The sequence below is a fragment of the Macrobrachium rosenbergii genome, chromosome 20 (assembly GCF_040412425.1).
Source record: "Macrobrachium rosenbergii isolate ZJJX-2024 chromosome 20, ASM4041242v1, whole genome shotgun sequence".
Classification (NCBI taxonomy): domain Eukaryota; kingdom Metazoa; phylum Arthropoda; class Malacostraca; order Decapoda; family Palaemonidae; genus Macrobrachium; species Macrobrachium rosenbergii.
In genome coordinates, this window is record NC_089760.1 from 4336364 (window position 1) to 4350298 (window position 13935).

Below are 13935 nucleotides of genomic sequence, written 5' to 3' on the forward strand. Positions count from 1 at the left end.
ACCTTGGGAGGTAAAGGAAGAGTCCCCATAGGACCACAAATATCCATAAAATTATTATTTACACATGCAGGGCCTCAGGACTGAGCTGTGATGGACTTTGACAACCCGGTCATTTGTCCCATCAAGAATGGGGCCGGCATATTCACCCTGCATGTGCACTTGAAGTGTTGACAAGAGTTGGCAACTTGTACAGCCCGCATCACACATCCACCAGCCAGCAAGCTTGCGACCCTTGTAGTGATTAGGGACCTTATGGTATATCTCAGGACTAGGATGGTTTCAAATGCAATGCTAAAGATGCATTAAGCTAGCAAATCTCCCTAGGAAGCAAAAGAGAAAATTGGGAAGCGTAGATTAGCAAAGGTAATAAAGAAGAAGAGGGATAGGTGGGTCCACTAAGCAGTAGGGTGGGAGATCACCTACCTGTTACCAATACTAAGTCAATGCATCATGTTCAAACAACAGTCATTACCATAATCAATTCTATATGAAGATCATCACTGATACAAGAAGAACGAAGCAGGAAAAACTATAAGAAGAGAAGTAAAAGGGAGAGGGTTTCCCAACGATTAGTTGAGTCCACTGCTGAGATTGAAGACAAATAGTGCATTCGATCCCAGCAGTGACCCCCAGGCGCCCCCCCCCCCACCTTGACAAGGGGTTGGAATCGGGGAAAAACTCTCTGAAAGGCAAGAGAGGAACTTTGAAGTGTAGATTAAGGAAGGCAATACAGAAGGATAGGGTTAGGTGGGTCCAATAAGATAGTAAGGTGGGAGATCACCTATCTATTACCTACCTTAAATCTGGGTATCACATTAAAGATACAGCCATTTTCATTCCCAGGCTGGCAAAGAACGTGGAGGTAGACAGGAAAATTTATAGAAGGGGAAGTGAAAGGAATACAGTTCCCAACATTTAGTTGAACCCACAGCAGAAGCAGTAGGCACCATAGTGCATTCTGTCCTGGCAGCAGGTCCCCAAGCACCTCACCTACACAAGCAGTTGGGATCAAGGGGGAACAGTGAGAGAGGACATCACCCAAAGACAATGATGAAGGCAGCACTTGGAGCCCCATCACAGATGCCACAAGCAGTCACCAGAAAGGTAGGAGCATTCCTGGAGACTGGAAACCATGCCTGTCAAAGTTGTCACAGTCACAATTAAAGATACTGGAAGACCCTACATAGACTTCAAATGGTCAATGAGAGACAAAACACTCCTCTCTCTCTCTCTCTCTCTCTCTCGATGCCAAGGGAGGCCCACAGCTCTCTAAGCCCCTCGGCCTCCACAGCACCTGGAATCAAAGTCAGGTTAGGGAAGAGCTCTTCCCTATGCCCTGAGAAAGAGCATCCCCAAGGACAAATCCTCCAAGTGAAGAGTGGCTCCTGGAGAGAAACCAAGCTGGTTCCCCCGCCCCCTCCCAGTTCTCACCTCCTTCCATATACCAAGAGGTAAATGAGACCTGCAATCCAACTGAGGGTCATACCTAAGGAGCAATAGAGCAAGTTCCATTGATGAGAATGTGAGAAGGTATGAAGTTGAGTTCACCTTGCCTAGGTTAATCCGCTCACAAATGAACAAAATAATCTCCCAAAGGTGTTGCTACAGCTCTGCCTGCAAGGGTTCTAGAAGAGAGAGATAGGGACCCTCAGGACCCATCAGACCCTCTTGGGCATGAGCTGAACCCTATTCAGGAAAAGGTGGTGTCATGGCAGCTGTGCTCCCTGGCCCATTCTAAGTCTCATGCTCAACCAGATGAGCTTCTCATCAGAAACAGCTTATGAGACCCAGCAGTCATTATCAGAACAGCGTTCCACCTTTAACGCTGCTGATCATCTGCCAGAGGAGAAGAACAGGCATATGCACCACCACTCCAATGAACCTCACACCCATACAGTGAACCATGCACATGAGAGGGTGTAGAGATCAGTGCAGATCTCTCCTTCAAGTGGGAGTGTTCAGACTGTGCCATGCAAGGTGGTGCAGGCTCCCCTCTATGCCCTCCAAAAGAAGAGTGAGAAAGAGAATCTACTCTGTTGCTGAAGCAAGAGCAATCTGGACCAAGCACACACACTGAACAGGTTGCAAATACCCCTCTCTATGCAACTCCTTGAAGATACAAGGAGGGGGATTGTCTCTGGCTGCTATACACACCTAATCACCAGACTGAACATGTGCAGAGCTAGCAAGATCAACAGACCTATCCAGGTATGAAGCAAAAGGATGAGGTGGGAGCAGACCTCATGCCTAAAGTGGGTGGGTAAGGAAGCACTGCCCCTGCAACAGGTACTGTGGTTATCCAACAGTGATCATGCACCCCACCTCTCCTCTGAGAAGGGAGAGCATGTACGTAAAGTCTGCCTTAATTTCTTACGTGATGCCATAGTCTTCCCCTTCTTCCACTTATGCAGTGGAAGAGAATGCAGAGATGAGGAGGATGACAAAAGAAGCAGATGATAAGGAAGCACATTAAGTATGCTTCTAACCTTTCCTCTCGTTAAGTCTTACTTACCTTATGCACCAAAGGGCTGGTCAAGGTCAGAACATAAGACGACAATACTGTACACCCATCAGAGGATCTCCTATTGGTAGAATTACTGCAACAGGAGTATCCCCCTCCTTTGCAGCAGATGAGGAAGCTGAAGACACAGCAACACCACATACAGCATAAGCCAACACCGCATGTGAAGAAGGCTCAGGTGTCAAGTCCTTCTCCTCCACCAGGTTCTTGAGGAAGGCTGTGAATGAAGGACTATTAGGATCATTCAGCGCAGGCTATATCTTCCACAGGTTCTTCAGTGACGACGTCTTACAGGTACCTGAAATGTCACAGTCAAATGAGATGGAGGGTAAAGCAGTTGTTGAAGGTGCACTTCCAGCAGCAGCTGCTTTGTCCTCAGAGGAAAGGGCACGAGCAGGCTTTGTATCATTAGTACTCTCCCTCCTAGAAGGGGTAGCACTACTAGGCAGTGGGATATGGATGGAAGGCGGCGGAAGGAAAGAGCTAGAAGGATTCAGTGACAAAGGACACACTCCCCCGAAAGGAAGCTGGCAAATGCTTCTTGTCCTTTAACTTGCCAAACTTCACCCACTGTGGGGAAATTCCAACCAGCACGCTTCTTACAAGAAGCCTGAGTGCAAAACTTACCAATGTGAAAGGAATAACAATTATGCAGGTTAACTACTCTGGGAGACATGAACTGCCCACAAGGATCCCCATGCCCCTCAAAATGATGTTGCTCATATTTTTTCTTAATAGCAAGGCAACACTCGGTAAACAAACAGAGAAGGCTACTCACACTGTGGTAGGCTAAGTTTGGGTTTGTATGATGAAAGATGATTTGTGTGAATTGATTTTGTTTTTTTATGATGTTTGTGTTTTTGTTATGAATGTCTGATGTATGATTTCATGTTGTTTTTTTCTTCTTTTTACTTGCAGTTTGCTTGAGAGTGGTAGGGTAGAGTGGACTCCCCTTCACCTTAATGCCCATTGTGCTTGGACTGAAAGAACCTGGTTGAGAGACAGTGAAGGAAAACAGCCTCTATTTCCTTTCTGAATGCTTGCCATGCTTCGCAGCAAGTATTATTTACAAATTAGTTGTGTGAACTAGAGGCTGATTTATTCAAGTTCGCAGTAGAAAATGATAATACAAGACACTATAAACTGATTGTTATAGATTTGTTCCAAGGAAATCAAAATTACAATGTGAACCAGGTTACAGTGAAGTTGTGAACAGAATTCTATTTAAAGAAAAACATGTTTGGTTCTCAAATAATCTTTGTTGGGCAATCCCTCCACCTTAGGACTGATGGCAGACCACAGTTCACCAGCCAAAACTTCCAGGATTTCTTGAAACGTCGGGGCGTTCACCATGTGATGTCTTCACCACACTACCCACAGTCCAACGACCGTGCCGAAGCTGCTGTAAAATCCGACAAGCACCTGATCCTCAAGACAGTACCTTCTGGCAATATAGACTGTGAGGAGTTTGATCAGGGCTTCCTGGAACCCATAACTGCCTCAACATTACAGGCCGCTCTCCAGCACAAATCTTGTATGGCCACCCACTCCGTATCTGTGTACCTGCTCATCCACAGTCTTTCTCAAAGGAGTGGCAAGCAAAATTGGAGGACTGTGACTGTCGTGCAGCTGCCCACGCTGAACAAGTGAAGCTGCTACAGTATGATCAGCATGCCTGCCCACTTCCCAGGTTGAACACTGGTCGGTCAAACAGTACGGATCCAGGATCCAACTTTCCACTGCTGGGACAAGGTTGGTGTAGTTATGAGCTGTGGCAGATCAAGGGACTATGATGTGTGTCTCCCCAGTGGCCGAGTTCGGTGGCCTGATCGCCACTTTCTACGTCCAGTGCCGCCCATTGGTGATGACCCTCTTCCCCATATCACTGTGGCCCCTTGCATGGACATGGAAAAGTCCTTAGCATCTAACCCTCCAGTGGTCCCATGCAGATCTCAAAGGCTTAATGAAAAACAGCACACTCGAGATGGAACTACAAGCGTAAGGGGAAGGGAGGTGTAGATAAATGAAATGTGAGACTGTTCATTAACTATTTTACTATGCGTGTATTCATTACATCATCATGTACTCTTTATATACCCACTATGAATATTATTGATGTCTCATGTATAATAAATACACCTCCTATGTACCTTACATTATATTTCTATACTTCATTATGAATATGGCAATGGCCTAAGGATATGGTAACATTGTATTTTTCCCACCTCTGGACATTGCATGAATTCAAGGTATCGTCCAGTCTTCACCTGTGACAGATGTCTCTCCACCCTCTTGTATATAAACACTCAAATGAACCTACTAGCTTATGCATAGTGTTTCCTTCCTCCCTTCAAAAGAAACAGTCACAGGATGTATTAAGCCCTATTATGGCTCGATAAGGAGACCCCAACATAAACTAACTATAAATAGCGCAAAGGCTACCAACAGAAAGAATACGTCACCAAATTGGCGATCACACACAACCATCCAGCTACAAAAATCCAAAAGCATGCTGCTCCAACCACTGAAGTTCAGTCGTTGACTGGCAAAAACAAACTGAGCTCTTCAGCTGTGTTGTACCTATTCTTTCCCAGAGTGGGCAGGGCTAGTTATCTACACTAAAACAATAGACACGCTACCGCAAATTTCAAAATTCAAGCTGCTGCACGAGTTGAAACATTAGCTATGTAATTACTTGGTGTATTTTCCTTATATAAAAATCATGGTTATAGAAAACTGAGGCATAGAAATTAGAGTCTTACTATCATTACTTATTGGAGGAAGAGTATATGCAGACAAGACAAGCTGGCAAAGCAAGTACAGCCTCTTTTATTTCTTTTTCTTTTTCTCAGCTACCAAACTACCAACAGCTCAAAAACTTATGACTTTATGAATGTTAGGTAAGAGTCATAGAAATAAATGAGAATACTACATACAGTAGTACTTTATTACCTTTAGTAAAACTGGTGAGCTGGCTTGACTATCTTTCAGGGGAGATTCACATACATCTATGTCAAGTAACTTCTCTCCTCCTGAAGTATCTGACTGAGATCTGACTTCATGACCTTCACTGTCTGACTGGGAAAGAATGTTATATCCATACTCATTTATCTCTTCTTCTTGAACATGTGTACAAGGTTGATTCATCTTGCCCGAAGTATCTGGCTGAGTTGTAACTTCTTGAACCTCCTCATCTTCACATATAACATCAAGAGCATACTCATGCATTTCTTCTGTTTTATTAGCAATAGACTGATGGTGAGATGTGACATTTTTTGAGTGCTCCTCACTGTTGTTTCTGGAAGATTTTTTTGGAAATATTCGGTTTAACTCAGTATGAAGGTTTCTCCCTTTCACTCTTACCCTCATGTACTCAGCATCTTTCTTACCCATGTCCTTTTTCCTACTGGATCCTAATACTGGTGAATTACTTCCAGAATAATCTTCCAATGAACTTTCATTTCGATGCTGAAGCTTACTATAAACTTGTGATAATCCAGTCAAAGGAGAAATTGCCGGGTGACAATCACTGTCATTAGATTTAGTTGCTGATGAAAATTTCTTTTTGACACCACTACCACCTGATAACCCCTGTATAGATGATGAACATCTTTTGGTAAAAGTTCTGCCTAACACCTTCAAACTATCTGAATAACACTGTGCTGAACCAGGAACTTCTATATTATGAGTAAGTAAGTTTTTAGATGCACACTGTGTACGATGCAGGCCTACAACTGGAGATGTAGCCAAAACTTTCCTGGAATCCTTCTGGCATACAGATTTTATAGGAGTCTTAGCTGGTTCACCAAATGCCCCATACACAATCTCTGACTTCCCTTTTTGACTAATTTTTGTTCCACATAAGCCTCTATTTTTTCTCTCATTCGGCAGAGTTGTCGTATATGATGAAAAATGGGTACTTAAATGTCTTGCAATGAGGTCTACATTTCCTTCACATTCTGAAACATGGTTATTTGGAAGAGATTGTGTTTCTGTGTTTGAAGGGGTAATAAAATTCAGTTTAGAATGAAGACTGGCAGCTTCTGAAGGGAAAGCATCCAAAATTTTGTCTTCAACTGGTGTAAGTCTCATAACTGTAGAAGTTGAGACCTTTGATTTAGAAAATAAGTCTTCTTCATCACTGCTAGACCATTCAATATTATGCTGACTTTGTAAATGATCAGGTGGTGTGAAGAAGTCATCCAAAACGTCAGCCCTGTTACTCCAACACTGAAACAAAAAATTCAATTAAGCTTGATATACAAAATTAAATTTCTTTTCACAGTGATTAAAACAGAACTGAGTACTTGAATAAGACCTGTGCAAAGATCACCTATTTACATCTTCCCCCCGTTAATGTGTATTTCCCATTTTAATGAACAATTATTATCTAAAAGTGATAAAAAGTTGGATCATAACAAGAATATACTCTATAATTTTTCTAGATACAAACCTATTACTTATTAAACAGCATATTCATACACCTGCACAAAGTTCCAAAGACTGCTTTAAAGGTGAAGAGAGAAGATGATGACCTGAATCCAGGTAGGTAGCAAATGTGCATATAGTTCCCAGACATTCCCTGATGAAAAACTCAATCACTTGTACAATCAATGTCACCCGTGAGAGAACATAGTGGTTGGGAGAGGGGTACTTTGGGTGAAAGTACAAGTTTCGTTTAAGAAGTAATTAATTTTGTAATTTAAAAATTACGTGTCACCACAAACTCATTTCTTTTACATGGCAACTTGCATGGAAGGGAGTTGAAGTAGTAATATTAAAGTAGTTTAACCAGACCACTGAGCTGACTTTCAGCTCTCACAGGGCTGGCCCGAAGGATTAGAATAAAATACCACATAGGCACACGTTCTCATACTGTAACAAATACACACAATAAATACATTTACTCATGCTTCCACACTAAAAAGGTATATTAAAATTCATAATAAGTTAGTAATATTAAGAAAAAAAGAATTTTAATTTAAATTTGACTATTGCTACAAGGGTTTTCGTGCTTTTATTATTTACTTATTTTTATATTTTATCAATCAAACCACATTCTTCATGAACAGCAAAATTGGAATGACTGAAAATGTAAAAGATTCTGACAAAATTTCACTCATTGATTTATTTCCAAAAGGTGACAGTGGCTGTTGGCCATACTTTGGACACACACAACCAATGTTTGACCGTTATTATTGCCTGGAACTCTGAGCACTCGGGAGCCAGGCCACGTGGGGTGCTCTTTAAGTGTCCATGTGTCAGACGAGTATGGCCTATTCTGAGACATGTTAGAATTACGTGCATGTCTCTCTCTCTCTCTGATATGATGAACTCCATTTTTCAACATTAGGTTTTATTTGTTTTAATTTATTTTTTTCAGGTTCTTCATTGCATATATATTGCCATTTATTTATGATACCCACCTCCATGTGTGTTACATAATCAGTAACAGAGATATTAACATTTGATCTTGTCATGTGGGTTGCTTCTTTGGTTGCTTTATCTGCCTCATCATTTCCTTTGATCCCTACATGGGCAGGGATCCATCACATTTCTACATTTTTTCCATTATTATGTCAGTTATACTGTAGAGAAATAGAGAAATAATTTAATTTGTTCTACAATATTCTTTTTTGATTTGTAACTATGAATAGCTTCTATAGCGCTTCTCGAGTCACTAAAGATAAAAAAATGATTGAATGATGTTTCTTTAATTATTTTTATAGCTGATGCAATTGCACACAACTCTGCTGTGAATACTGAACCATTATTAGGTAGAGAGAACTGATGAGATTTGTCTTGGGACACTGCAGCATATCACACTCCATGTTCTGATTTAGATCCATCTGTATATATTGCGTAATGTGGACCTTTTCGGTTTATATACTCTATTGTATGTTGCCTATGGTGTTCAGGTGTATATGAGTAACTTTTTGATAAATATTTCAGGTATGTACAAATTCTCATTTTATTCATTGTCCAAGGAGAAGGTGATTTTACTATTAAAGGTACTTGTATATTTATATTCAGCGACTCAAACAATCTTCTTAATAGATGACATTGGCAGTTTGGGGGCGTTTGTTTTGTGTAAAAAAAAATCACAATTCCATTCGCTATTTTCATTCAATTTAATCATACCTGTAATTACGAGCTTTACGTATTTATTGTTTACCGTTGTAAAAATAGCAGTAATGTGTTCTTTTATGCCCAGTAGTTTTGATTAAAATACTTTCTCTCCAATTTTAATTACAGTAGATTTTCATCCATGTTGCCGATGCACAATAATTTATAGTCATTAGCAGCTTGAACATTGTTTTCTCAGCTTCAGCTACAACTTGCAGCATAAATTTAACAGTATCTTTCCTTGCCGATCTTTTATCCATACCGAATAAGGGTGTAATGTAAAAATATATTGGTCCTATTCTACTTAATGTCATTTATACTATAACCTACGGTAATTGTGTATATTACCGTATGATGGTTGAAATACAAGCAAAACGGCTGTTGTTATCCGATTCGGTGATAAACAAAACAATAATGTTACTAACAATACTTTTATCATTCTCCGTTACTTTTTTAACTAAAAGATGGGATGATAAAGAGTTGGAGGAAAAGAAGCTGGTCTATTATAATCTGGTCTCTCTCGCTGCCTGATTGTATGCTGCTGCCTGTGCCTGTGCAAAATTTAAAGATATCTTATAAACATTGCTGTATCAGTATTAATTGCTTACCCCATTTCAAAATCAAATTATCATAAGGTGAACTATCGTAACTTGAGCACTACTGGAATATTTTGATAGTTTTATCCCCAAAAAATGCATCTAGTTATGAAAATGACATGAAAATACAGTACGTAATTAGTGAACATTTCTCAGTGAAAAATACCGTGAACGGGAGGATTTTCAGCGAATAATGCGTATATATGCTCCATAGAGAAATTCGTGAATCGTGAGACCGGTGAATATGGGGGTTTACTGTACACTGAACTAAAATCTTACTAATTCACTATATTTTCTTTAATTATTTGATGTAATGCTGTATTTACTACATTAATATTAATATTTGAAAATTAGTAAATCATTTATTTATCATACAAAACAAACATACATATTACATATGCATGAAATTCTCTCATCTCAGTGAGAGAGAGAGAGAGAGAGAGAGAGAGAGAGAGAGAGAGAGAGAGAGAGAGAGAGAGAGAGAGAGAGAGAGAGAGAGAGAAATTATTGTTTTTATATTATTTAATATTAATAAACCTATGAAACCAAATATTATTTGAAAATTTGTACTGTACATCATTATTTTATCATAAAATGTATATGTAGGTAGAGTACAGTATTTACTCACGAAAATAATATGAAAATACAGAATATTGCTCTACGACAAAATCCACGAATGGGTGAGTTTTCCCATTGAATATTTACAGATAGGTTCCACAGAAAACTCCGCAAATCGCTGAGTCTGCGAATTGTGAGAAAGCAAATCCGGGGGGTTTATTTTGTATAACCCGGAGCAGGAGCACGAGCAGTCTGGTCTACCAAAGCCGGGGTCACGAGAGTCAGAACATTCATCGAGACTGATGTGGGGACCTTGGCAAACACCATCAGAGTCATGGTGGTCGTGGAGGAAGTGACAGGGGCTTGAGTCACAACCGGAAGCTCAGGAGGGCACCTTGTTCGAAAGTTTAACGGCCATTCCAGCTTCGCTGAAAGTAATTCCTTATGTAAAGGACTGATATATTGTGTAGGTATATCTACAGAATTCATTGCACTTCCAGTTCTATAGTATACAATCTCTCAATGCTAAAAACATTCCTGCAAAACCTGTTGTTCTGCTCCTATTGTCAGTCAAAGACATCCTGATTGAAGAAGCAAAAAAGTCAATATTGTGCAAAGGTTGCAAACAATAACTAGCAAATCACTGGCAACTATCCTGCCCTGTAGCAAGAAGAATTCTGATGAGGACTAAAACATTCAAAACATACCTGATTGAGAACAGGTGAACTAGAGTCATACGGGTCAGCCAAGTGATCTGTTTATTTTTATGCTGACTGCACATGTTGGCATGAGGATATAAAGTATATCTTTAATAGTAGGTAAGAATTTATCCCAAATAAATGAATTTCCTGTTACAAGCCTATCAAGTTTACATAGTAAAGGTACCCAGCAACAAACCCCACACTTTTTGTAGTAAGTTTTGTGGCACGGAATGTCTCAACTATCACCTTTAACATGGTCACATGAAGGTTCTTTTTCTTTTTACATGTGTCCTGGGAACTGCTGAATGCAGGAGCAGACATATTTAAATTAATGAGTTTGTATAAAAAATACATTTTTAAATATCTAATTTCATTGCTTTACTAAATAAAAGTTTTCATACATAGTCTAAGTTTAGACTTAGACTATGTATGAACAAGTACTTAATATAACCAGACCTTGAAAGACATACCTCCTTGTCAGGAGACTGCCGGCGTCTTCTCTTTGGCTTCATCATTCCTTTTAGATCAACTGTAACCAAGCAATAGCCTATCCATCCTGTAAAGGAAAACTGTTCAAGTCAGTATAAGTAAACTTGGGATGTATATTAAGTGCACCAGATCATAACTTCAACTTCTTAAAGAATGCAACTTTTGTATAAATATACGGACAACACCCTGCTTACGAACATTCAACTTACAAATATTCAGAGATATAAACGGGATCACATATTAAAATTGTGTTCAGAGCACTCCGTTTGCCACCCCTAAGTTCAAATTTTGTTTTGCGTGCCTATTCTGTACATACAGTACTGTATGTACAGTGTACAGTATTGTGTTTTAGGATGAAAAAACATACAGTACTGCATTGCTTTACTATATCATATTATAGTTAAATAGGCATTAAGAGTACAATAGTAACTAACTCACAAACAATTCAACATACAAACAGCCATCCAGAGTGTAACTTGTTCATAAGTAGGGTGGTGTCTGTAGTTAATTTACCAAAACTACAAATTTGTTCCAACACAATATACAAACCATAGGTCTATACATGACAAGTTTGCTTCAGCGTAGCTAGAAAATGGCCGTTTAGCTTTTAAAAATGACAAATTTTAAAAGTAATTTGTATTTTTCCTAACTAGGCTATACAAACCTAAGGTCTTTATTACAGGAATTACCTTCAGCGCAGCTGGAAACCAGTTGTTAAACTTTTAACAAGGTGGTATGGTAATTAACTACCGAATGACTGGATGGAAGTCCTGCCCACCAGTTGGTAGGGTGTCACTTTACCTTCAGCCCAGGTAAGCTTGGTGTTAGCTTGAGGGGTGGCACGAGGTGGGCATTTAACTAAAAAGACCTCAGGTTTGTATAGTTAGGAAAAATACAAATTATTTTTAAAATATGTCATTTCTTCCTACACAAAATATAAACATTCCAGTCTTTATTATAGGAAGACTTACTTCTTGGAGGAAGGAAGCTGAGTACGTCTCTGAAATGACTGGTAGTGAGCCACACCTAGATCTTCTTCCCTGTTGAGAGATTGAGGAAGAGGACCATGCTTCTGACCACTGAACGAAGTACATGAACTGTATGTTCAATTGTCAGACTTCTGGGCACTTTCTCGAATAATGGGGGTAAAGCAACAACCTTCAAGAAAAAAAGGCTAGGTTGAATCTTGTGTCGGAGACAATGAAAAGGCCATGTACAAGCAATGGGTTTATATTGTCTGCCCCTCTCTCCCCTTGCTAGAGAGGGGGAGGGCTGCTTTTATACATCAATAGATTATAGAATGGTTACTCAGTTATATAAAAATCACACATTTTAAAGTAATTTGTATTTTTCCTAACTGTACTAACCTGAGGTCCTTGACGCTAAGAATTACTTTCAGCAAAGCTGGAAATGGCCGTTAAACTTTCAAACAAGGTGGTTAGGCAGTTAACTACTGTCCAGTAAGTGGGGGTCCTGCCTGCCTGGATGTAAACATTCCAATTTGCCTTTCAGCCCAGATATCAGATTGAGGGGTAACATGAGGTGGGTATGAAATGTAATGTAAAGGACCTCAAGTTTTTGAAGGTTAGGAAAAATACAAATTACTTAAAAAATTTTATTTGTTCCTACATAATATACAAACCCTCAGTCCTTTACATTAGGAAGACTTACTTGTTGGAGGGAGGAATCTGAGTGATTCTCTGAACTGACTGGAGTTCGCCACGCCTGGGATTCTCTTCCTGGTCGATAGAGCGATGATGAGTACCATGCCTCTGACTTACTGATCAGAGTATAGGAACTGCATGATCAATTATCAGACTTCTGGGCCTTTTCAAATGAATCCAAAAGTTGGTGACAGTAAGGGAAAATATAAGTGTTGGGTTTGTCTTATTGTCAGAGTCTCCTTCTCCCCCTTGCTAGAGGAAGGAGTGGGTTTGCTTCTATAATTCTAATGATAAAAAAATAGAACGGATGCTTGAAGCGTAGACTTACCTGCATCAGCCGCAAGTTCCAGCATGTGTCGACTCGAATCCCACTCTCTGCCAAAAGGAGGAGGAAAAATGATGACGAGGAAGGAGGAGGAGGAGAGGCCTGTCACTCATGCAATCACTCTTACTTCCATAACCTTACACCTTAGGCGATATGCTACCTGTCCTCTTAGAGGAGCCGGGTAAGCTACACAACTTGTCGAGCAGCCACCACAGGTCCCAAGGAAAAAGTGTCCAAGGATTTGTGGGCAATGTCCCAAAGATAGAATGACATGAAGGTGGTCTGTCGAGACCACACCCCGACTTCCAGTACCCAAGGAACTGACAAATTCTTCTGGAATGCGAGGGTTGGACAAATACCCCTGACTTTGTGAGCTCTCGGGCAGATGGTACCGGTGTTGTCTTCGCCAGCTGCAGAATAAGCTCTCCTGATCATCTTACGAAGCCATAAAGAAATCGTGTTCTTGGACGCTTCTTTCTTGGATGAGCCAGTACTAACAAAGAGTCGTTAACTCTCAAGCCGGAAACATTGAGTTCTCTTCAAACAGCACCGCAGCACTCCAACAGGACAAAGTAGCATCTTGTCTGGATCATTATCAACAAAGTCCTCAAGGGAGGGGTTTGTGAAGGACTTAAACATGGTGTCAGAGACTGATGGATTTTGAGTTTTTGCAAAGAAATCCGGGAAGTCAAGCATAACAGATCCCCATACCCTCAAGTATTTAACACTGAAGGAAAGTCCTGTGAAGTTCGCCTACTCTCTTTGCCAATGCCAGGGCAAGCAGACAGATGGTCTTGAGAGTCAGATCCATGTCTGATGACTCTCATAAAGGCTCGTACGGTGCATGAGTTAGGCTCCTCAAAATGGGTCACATCCCACGCATGGGACCTGAGGTCCCTGGGAGGGTAAGACCTTTCGGAGCTTCTCATCAGTAGCGAAATCTCCAAAGAGGAGG

At 40.4% G+C, this 13935-nt stretch overlaps 1 protein-coding gene across 3 annotated transcripts in view; it reads right to left on the bottom strand.

The window, feature by feature from the left end:
• The window catches only part of LOC136848996 (uncharacterized), a 60422-nt gene that overhangs the window by 44206 nt on the left and 2281 nt on the right, over positions 1–13935 (bottom strand). For all 3 annotated transcript variants that reach the window (XM_067121818.1, XM_067121817.1, XM_067121819.1), the window contains exons 2-3: positions 10973–11058; positions 5474–6751 (exon numbers count right to left, since the gene is read on the bottom strand). In XM_067121818.1, the coding sequence (XP_066977919.1) occupies positions 5474–6751; positions 10973–11017 (1323 nt within the window). In that variant the 5' untranslated portion in view covers positions 11018–11058. The remainder of the gene's footprint in view (positions 1–5473; positions 6752–10972; positions 11059–13935) is intronic.